The following is a 9,044-nucleotide window of genomic DNA, read 5'->3' as shown; positions in this document are numbered from 1 at the left end:
GATCCCTCCTAAATGTGATTTATGTTTATTCCTCTCGTAAGTTACAGCGTGAGTGTCGTCTCTCACTAACAAGAAACCCTTTTATTGTCAACTGTTTTATGTTGAGGTCGCCCGTGGGAGAACATGGGAAGCTCTTTTCCCCCTGCAGTGTTATAGAAACCAGGTGTTGAAGGTGTAGTGAGGCTGCAACTGCTGCTAAAAACTGTCTGTTTCAGATTATGATCCGGAGAGGACCCAATTTTCTGGGTCACAGCACGCGTAGAGGGCACATTTTTGAGAGAGCCGGGGACAGAGGCAGCTTTTGACCCCCTGTCCCTCACATACCATCAGGAGTAGAGATGCTAAACAGCTTCCTACCGAAAAGAATGTTTACTTTACTGCATGAACCGTGGAGTAAGAGTAGCTGGCGATGGTTTACACGTGACACACGGACGTTACCTGCTTATTAAAACAATTTACGCGCCTGTTGGTTGAGGCAGCTGACGTGTTAAATGAGCTCTGCAGAAGTTGTGAGGTCAGAACATGGCACAGCTCCAGCTCAACAATCTCCTCACTAATCCCACACCGTCAGATTGTTTCATCAATTAAAGACCAGAAGCAACATGATCTAACGCAGCTCCCTGTGATGGCACTGCTTCTGTTCATGTCAGCAGGAAGTCCTTGCTTTCTAACGGAGGCCTAATTAAGAACCGTTGTCAGTAAAAACCCAACGGTAATGTGAGGAGGGTTTCACTGCTGTACAGATCTGATGTTACTGGGAGATGACAAATGTTATTTTGGTGATTCTTTGAATATTTAATATGATTTCCAGCCGATCCACATGGAGATGTTGATGCTGCTACACACTGAATCGTGAGTTTTCTGATTGTTTTGAACGTTAACAGTAAAGTACTCACCTAGTTCCACGCTGCTGTCGTCTCCGTGCTTCTCTCTCACTCCGAGGCCTGAAGAAAACGAGCTGAACTGAGTTAACGAATATAAACCAGAGTTACAAAAAGAAAATAAACACAAAAAAAATCTACACAACTGTTTAATCAAATTGAACTAAATAGTCTACACTAGATCATCTTCCTAGAATGTTTGTTTTGTTAAAACAATCGTTTTAATACTTGTCTCCACCTTCTGGCAGTGACAGGCATTACAAAACAACTGTCAACACCTCACTCCATCGTTAGAGCTCTGGGTGTGAAACATTGAATAAATTGTTTCGGGCATCACATAACCCCTGCAAAATGATCCGTTCACTATCATGACAATTGTACATTTTGATCCAAATTGGTTTGATAATATTTGGAAAGTTTAAGAGAACTTATGTTCCAGAACATTATCCACATTCAAGTTAGCAGAGAGCTAACGAAGTAGCTGCCTCTGCCCTGTCTGTCGTTAGCTCACAATTTTGGCTGTAAAACGGTGGATGAATCGTTTTGAGTGTCACACAACCCTCGCGAAAGGATTCATTTTACAATCAGAATTTTGATTTATTTCATCTGATAAAAATATGGAACATTTAAAACATTTTGAACAATTAAATTATATCCATCCACATTTAAGCTAGCGGAAGGCTAACCTTAAGTAGCTAGCGTTGTTACAGACTTAAAAAAAACACTTGCTGAGAAATGCAGACGTGAAAAATGTGAACTCATGCGGCGAGGAGTTAAAAGCAAGGGATGTTCATTTGAATTTGAAAGTGCTGCGCTTTAGCTCGAACGCTCGTCACGGGAAAGTATCCTGAAGCACTGATGTGGGGCGTACTTATTTTCAAAGCATTTGCGATGACTTTCAACCCAACTTCCATATTAACGACATTTGCTACAGTGTACTGCTTTACGCCTAATTGGCAGCATGCAGTGTGAGCTGGTTGCAGGCTGCCAATAAAAGCATTGCATTCATGCTGGTGTTTACATCATTACTTCACAATATTACAGTACATTTTTTTTCTCACCATCAAGCCCAAGTACAATGTTTGTTTGTTTTTTTGCAGGAATTCATTCACAACAACGCTTGCTTTATAGCATCTAACATTAAAACCTATGCTCTGTAAGCCTGACATGACTAAGCAAGCTCTTATGCAAAACAAACTTCCTTGTCAATGAGCTGAAGGCTGGATTAAGAGGCATGAACATCAAGCAAAGACTGTAATAGGATGAAGTCTGACTAGAAAGAGCACAAATAGACCAGGCAGGTCAAAGTCACCACTGCTGTCCACACACACACACATACACACACGCACGCACGCACACATATACACACACATACGTCTTGTTTTTCCTGTTAGCGGAGAATCACCTTCAACCTTTTATAGGTAAGTTGTTTCTTTGGTGGGTTTTTATTCATTGTATCTGTAGAGATGACACTTCTGTGTTCTTTAATTGTATTTATTATCTGTTAACTTGCATTAGTGTGCATTTTTAGAGTTTTTAGTGAGTATTTCTCCTCAAGAATAAAAGATACATTCTTTTGCCATAAATATTTTTATTATTTGAACTGCATAAACCATTGTTTGGTTTGGTTTTGATGACACCCATTGCCACATTTTCAAGAATATGTGCTCCTTGGGTACAAATCATGACATTGTATATTAAATAGCCCTTTATTTATCAGCAGGATATCATGAAGCTGCTGTCAGTATCTTAAACCCATAATGAAATAAGGCAGGTGAGATTTACTGTCAGTCCCTGCTGGTTACTGACTTGTTTAACAACCTGCGTAGCTGAACCAGGGCACTGAAGTCAGAGTTTAGCTCGTTTACCAAATCAGAAACTCGACACAACCAACTATTAGAGATTTTCTCCATGTATTTTTAGTGATTTGATAGTGTGTGACCTCTTGCAATCGTTTACCATGTGATATCTATCAGCTGAATAAATGAGAAGTTTCAACATGGAAGTGGAGCTGAAAGAGCGTTTGCTGTGGTATATTGATGCATTGCGGGCAGGTAAATACACACTGTAACATGCGGTGGGAAATATCGCAAAATCTCATCTGGAAGTAAACGATCCAGTTATATAAGTGTTCATATTCTCACTCTGCACCACACCAGCCGAAGTCTCAGTTTCAGAATGTGATCTTTTGTGAAGAGCATAACAAGGAATGAACAATGGAAGATTTAACTTGATGAAACTCGCTGGAACAGCCGTACCATTACTGGACCAGTAACAGCCTCCCAGCATGAGGATCTGATGCTTCAGTTTTCGGTCCAGAAAGATGCTTAGCACCACCAAGTGGAAGACCTACTTACGACCCTGTCCAGTTTTGATGTTAAGACACATTCAAGCTTCAATCCTATTAGTAATCTGGATCAGACAGCAGCTGTTGTTGTTGTTTGCTCGGTGTGTTCCTGCTCATGCATTCACAGTCAAGTAAATGTGCCGTTCAAGTGCAAATATCATTCTACAGCAACCCAAACCTCGTGTGTTTTTCTAGAGTTTTCTGAGACTGAGCACAAAATGAAGCTGCTGCTCAGTTTCTCTGTTCTGGTTTTGACACTGGGGGTCCTCAGTTCTGCAGATGAGGACCAACCTGTCTCTGAGGACACCTTAAAACGTGAGTTTGCACGGTTTGGCTCAATTAATATAAATACTTGGGAAGCATTATTTTGTGTTGCTGTCAGTAGTTAAAAAAGTAGTTGATTTCTCAAAATACTGAAAGAAAGTTTCCTCCTCGGAATCATCCAGTTTTACCTTCTCTTCTCTTTCCCCCTCTCAGGATTGTCCTTGGATGGGGAGAAGCTGGTGGATGAGGAGGTGAGTCGTGCCCTGTATGGAGTGAAACAGATGAAGGAGGTGATGTGGAGGAACGAGCAGAAGCACGAGCACCTCATGAAGTCCCTCCAACACAGCAGTGACAAGAAAAAGGTGCATTCAGCTCTCACGAAGAAAATTAAGAGGCAAATTAAGGATGGAATGATATTAAGCGTTCCTCTTCCTGCCACCAGGGAGCAGCCCAACTTGCTCAAGATGTGACTGACAAGCTGCAGGAGGCAGAGGAGCAGTGTAAAGACTCCCTGCAGTCGGAGTGGGAGCGGTGCAGACCCTGCCTGGAGGATGCGTGTAAAGACTTCTACACGTCCACCTGCCGCAGGGGGTTCGCCGCTTTCCACGCCAAGGTAAGAAAAACATAACTTTAAAAACAAAACACCCCCAAAACAAAAAGGAAAATCAAATTCTAGAAATGTTTTATACACTCATGTTGTCATCATAGCGGTTGTGTAAATTGAACCTTCATAATTTGGCTACTTTGTGTCTAAAGCTTTAAAAAAACATCAAGGTAGTTTATTTGTTTGGAATTGTAACTGTGCCTGTGAAAGCTCATCGTTTTTTGGGGGTTCATTTCTGCATCCCACGCTGAGAAGCTCCTGTTATTTTGACCGCTGCAGGTGGACAGCTTCTTCAGCAGAGTGTCAAGACGCTTTGGCATAAGTCAACCTCGCGTGGATCCAGGGGACATCCTGGTGAACCAGGGCCCTGATGTCACTGACATGGAGGTTGTCCACATTGAGGATTCCTTCAACCGACTGCTGAGCAAAGTGGGAACACTGGTGAACCGCAGCGTCACCCTGGTCACCCAGATGAGCAGCAAGCTGGATAAAGTGCTCCAGAGGGCTTTTCTGAACAACACTGCCGACCTGAGCGAGGAGACCACCCCCGACCCCTACGAGCCGGGCCGTGACTCCGGCTTCATGCAGGGTGTGGGCCTGGAGGAAGTGCTTGATTCCTTCTTTGACTTCGGCAAGAGTGTGGTGGAGGAGTTTGGAGCTGTGGTGACCCAGGTGTTCGATGACATCCACGAGACAATAGCAGAGGAGAAGAAGAAAGGTTAGTGAGCGGTTCACCTGTCAGACGGTGCTGCTCGCGTCCAACTGAAGACTCTTTAGCCCCAGTGGTGCATTGTGGAGAACAACTGGCTTAAAGCCCAAAGAATAATAATTTGCCTTTCAATGAATCACTGAGCAAGAACAACTGGAACGTTTCTGTGAATCACTGGGACCATCAAGTTTGTTTGGAGTTGCACCAAAGCTGAAGTGTTTGTTTGTAGCTCAAATTGGGTTTGCAGGTTGTTGAACTTCCGCGTGTAGATATTAGTAGTCAGTCTCCATCCACATCACGCTACACAAAAAGGGGGGCAAAAAGTAACGAGTAAAAGTAACAAAAAGACAAATACCTCCAAAATACTGCAACAAATATGGTTTAAGAGTTGTTACATTTAGCAGCTGCCAAGCATGACAGAGTAAAGGTGAAAAGTCACGGTACCCCTCATTATTTCTTTAACATCTCTACCTTTTGTGCAGAGAGAAATTTACCGCGTATCCTGCAGAACAGGAAGTTGTGCCGCGACCTCCGCAGACAGACTTCCGAGTGCTGGCAGCTCCAGAACCAGTGCGAGGCGTGCCAGGGAGCTTTGCTCACAGGTGAAGCTCCACCCTCACCGCTACTGATGACGTCAGCTGGCGTCTTCACGTGAGCTCACCTCCTCCTCTTGTCCCCAGAGTGTCCCACCGTGCGTGAGCTGCATGTGGAGCTGGACGAGGTCTCCCAGCTGCTGGACGTGTCCAAAGAGCAGTACGATGAGATCTTGTCCATCGTCCAGCGTCACACTGACGAGACGGTCAACTGGCTCAGCAACATGGCTGCTGAGTTCAGCTGGGTGGCTCAGGCTGTCAGCAACAGCAGCAGCCCTGAAAACATCTTCCGTGTTACCAAGGTGAGAAGAGCACAGAGGTGGAGAAGTCCATCGCTGCTTTACCAGGAGTAGAAGTTCTCTGCTCTGAAAAATGAAAAACTTCAAAACTGTTCTAAAGTAAAGGGAGAGGGATTTGATTTTGAGTTTACTGAAGTATCAAAAGTACAGATTGTACATGATGTTTGTGTGCCTCAGTGGTCAAGAGCTCTGACAGTTTATCATCTTCATCACATTTAACATTTAACAAAATCTAGCTAAGAGTACAGTTTGTCGGTTGCAATGTTTCGGTGTTAAAGTACAGAGTCCCCTAATTTGCAAATACTTGAGTAAAGTACATGGATACATTGTACTTTAGTTCATTAATTGAGTAGAAATGCTTCATCAACGGTGAGGAAGATAAGATATCAGAGAGAAATATTTTGCACAGATGAAATGTTCAATGAGAGTATTTGATGGACTGTAGGGTAAATATAGATCCCTGATGGTAGTACTTCCTCTGGGGTAAAGACCCTGAGGAGCCTCCTCACCGTGACTCGTAAAACCATGACTGCTTCTGCTCTCCAGGTGGCGCCAAAGAGCCATGAAGAAAACTTGTCCGTGACAGAAACCAAAGTGGAGGTGAACATCCTGAACTCTCCCCCACTGATCCTGTCCGTTCCTGGGGAGCTGGACCTGCAGGATCCAGCCTTCATCCAGTACGTGGCCCAGGAAGCTCTGGACAAGTACAAGGAGATCATCAGGTGACAGTTTTCACCCGTGGGTGTGGAGGGCACGCATCGCCTCCTTCTGCATCTTTCTGTATTTAAATAAATGAGTTCTTTCTCTTTACAGATATGAGGAGGAGTAAGACGATCCCATTTTCTCGTTCTGGGCTTCGACCTACACCTTTGTGAACAGAACCTATATTGTGTTCAGTTGTAGCTGCAGAATGTATTTTGCTGATTGTTGTTGGAATTTTAATAAATCATATTCAATCAGTGAGAAATATTGCGAGTCAAAAGCAAGAATGTTTTAACCTGTTGTCAAGTGGTGTTAAATGTGAAACTAGGAATGCACCAATAGTGAATTTCTGGGCTAATACCAAGATTTAAGAATGACTTGGCCGTGAGCAGACGCAATTTTTCTCTAATTCTGTGCCGTGAAGAGGACGAAATCGTTAAAAACACAACTGTTGAAATGACATCACACGATCTTCAGATGACCTCAAATTCAATCAACCTTCTTTCTCGGATCATCAGGCACCATCCATGAACGTCACATGCAGAAGGAGAGTATCGGCCGGTACCAATAATTCATTGCATCACATAATAAAACCAAGTCAGTTGTAAGAATGTGTGAACATTGGTGAAAAAAGGATGGAAATGTGTTTCCTCAATAAGAGCCTGGAATGATCCAGAAGTGCCCATTTAATCGTCTTGGCGCAATCTCGGTAAAGAAATAAAGCGTTACAATTACGTTACACACACACACACACACACACACACACCCTGCATGAATGGCTGGTGGTGCAGGGTGAGGATTCTGCCGGAAATATTCTTTTGTGCAATACGTAAAGTCAAGAGACCAAGAAGGGATTTGTACGTAAAACTTTTTATTTTTCTGTACAAAATCATATTAGTTACCATTCTCATTAATTTTATCATCATCATCATCATCATCTCCCCACTAGTTCAAGTCCTACCTTCAGGAAGAATCACATATTAGGTTCTCGTGAGTGAAACACAAAAAAGAGAATAACGAATAAAAAAGAAATGTTCACATCTTTGTCCAGTACGTTAGCTCACTTAGTCACTCCCCATCGTACAACGTTGGACAGACAGTGGAAGTACCTCTGAGAACTGGTTATCACACATTTATATTCTGTGTTTTAAGTACAAAAGCCCTGATCCGTCACCTGACTCCGCAAGTGATCCACCATCTCTGCCGCCGGGAATCAAAATAGGAAACCATGAGGGGAGTTCAGTAAAGAAAAACGCCATTTCAGATGTTCTGTACCATAAAAACGTTGTTGAATCTTACACAGGAAGCAAAATGTTATTTTCTGTTATTGAATTTGGATAAAACTCTCTCCAGCAGATAAAAGAATACACATTTTTCATATGTTGGTGGGTTTGTGATGAATTTAATAGATCTAAGAGTAAGCTGGACCAACTACAGTATCGCAGGGTACTGCAATATCAGGAGAAATGTTTCTTTCAGCTGTGCATCGAACAAAAAACAAGATGTCACATCACTCGACCTTGCTAGTCAAAGCTGAATCGATGATTTAAAAACATTTATAAAATGTTAAAAACAGGAAAGTTTTTTTTTTTTTTTTTGCAAATGATCAAAGTCCCTCTATGATTTCAAGTCCCAGTTTAAAAGACAAAATGTAAAAGCATTGGAAGTGATTTGCCTTTAGTGTTAAAAAAAAAAAATCAAACAGATCACTTCTCGTATTCTCATTCGATCACACCTGCCGAAAATACTTCTTTGTTGCACGTTATCTGCTTCGATCTCTGCTCGCAGCCACACGTTCCATTCACGTCACCTCGCTCTTCTCCATCCAAGGTCACAGCACGCTCGACCATTCAACCAGCTGTTGGTCACTTACAAACAAGCATCAGCCTACATATTCAAACCAAACTACTGTACACATGAAACATCTCGACTCCAATATCAAAGAACTATCTTGTAGAACAAAATAAAAGAGGAAATTGGAGGTGAGATTTATCATAAAAAAGTTAAAAAAAAAAAACACAAAACAAAACAAAAAAAACAACCTGCCAGTAGCTACTGATTTGAAATGAGGCGACATTCCCTCTCGTATCGATCACAGTGTTGTGGCCAGTCCGTCTGATTAGCGGGATTCCCAGAGCTTCATGGACCAGCATCCGTCTCACACACTCACACCTTTCCCCAAATGATTGGTCCCTGCGGGGACAAACCGCTGCTTCAGAAAACTTTCTCCTCTTGCCCTTGCAGCTTTGCTAAAAGTGGCTGTGGACCCGTTGGTCACGCTGAAACCTCGTTCTTACTCGCTTCATCAAGTTTGTCCCGTTTTGTAGTTGAAGTTCTGTTCTCCCAGGTGTTGTTCTGCACTGACGTCGCTCCAGTTCCCTCCAGGCTAGAGATTGTCCCCTGGCTGGTACTGTGGCTCCGTGGCTGTGAAGTAGTCTTCCAAGAAGGACTGGATGTACTCGAATGTTGGTCTCTCGTCTGGATCCTTCTTCCAGCACTGCCTCATCATCTCGTGGAGAGATTCAGGGCAGCCCTGCGGGCAGGGCATACGGTAGCCTCGCTCCACCTGCTCCAGCACCTCCCGATTCACCATGCCTGGAAACAACACACAGGAAAACGTGTGTAAATGACATCCTTACCTGGAG

The 9,044-nt window shown here is 43.1% G+C and overlaps 2 protein-coding genes across 3 annotated transcripts in view; one reads left to right on the top strand and one right to left on the bottom strand.

The window, feature by feature from the left end:
• Positions 1 to 2,142: 2,142 nt before the first annotated feature.
• Positions 2,143 to 6,673, top strand: clul1 (clusterin-like 1 (retinal)). The gene is made up of 9 exons (XM_086204118.1): positions 2,143 to 2,302; positions 3,424 to 3,543; positions 3,706 to 3,854; positions 3,935 to 4,105; positions 4,376 to 4,814; positions 5,288 to 5,407; positions 5,486 to 5,700; positions 6,244 to 6,419; positions 6,511 to 6,673. The coding sequence occupies exons 2-9, from the start codon at positions 3,447 to 3,449 to the stop codon at positions 6,524 to 6,526; spliced, it is 1,383 nt and encodes a 460-aa protein (XP_086060244.1). The 5' UTR covers positions 2,143 to 2,302; positions 3,424 to 3,446; the 3' UTR covers positions 6,527 to 6,673.
• Positions 6,674 to 7,268: 595 nt separating this feature from the next.
• yes1 (YES proto-oncogene 1, Src family tyrosine kinase) overlaps positions 7,269 to 9,044 on the bottom strand; it is a 120,712-nt gene continuing 118,936 nt past the window's right edge. For both annotated transcript variants that reach the window (XM_086204113.1, XM_086204112.1), the window contains exon 12: positions 7,269 to 8,994. In XM_086204113.1, the coding sequence (XP_086060239.1) occupies positions 8,786 to 8,994 (209 nt within the window). In that variant the 3' untranslated portion in view covers positions 7,269 to 8,785. The remainder of the gene's footprint in view (positions 8,995 to 9,044) is intronic.

Source organism: Aulostomus chinensis, chromosome 5 (assembly GCF_037954235.1).
Source record: "Aulostomus chinensis isolate RoL2024-O1b breed Wild chromosome 5, RoL_Achi_v1.0, whole genome shotgun sequence".
NCBI lineage: Eukaryota > Metazoa > Chordata > Actinopteri > Syngnathiformes > Aulostomidae > Aulostomus > Aulostomus chinensis.
The sequence above is the reverse complement of the archived record's forward strand: the minus strand, read 5'-3'. Positions and strand labels throughout refer to the sequence as shown.

Bases quoted from the DNA above. Each gene is read 5' to 3' on its own strand.
- clul1 (XM_086204118.1), top strand. From the start codon at position 3,447: ATGAAGCTGCTGCTCAGTTTCTCTGTTCTGGTTTTGACACTGGGGGTC. The intron at 3,544-3,705 runs GTGAGTTTGCAC...TCCCCCTCTCAG, and splicing joins CTCTGAGGACACCTTAAAAC to GATTGTCCTTGGATGGGGAG. The intron at 5,408-5,485 runs GTGAAGCTCCAC...TCTTGTCCCCAG, and splicing joins CCAGGGAGCTTTGCTCACAG to AGTGTCCCACCGTGCGTGAG.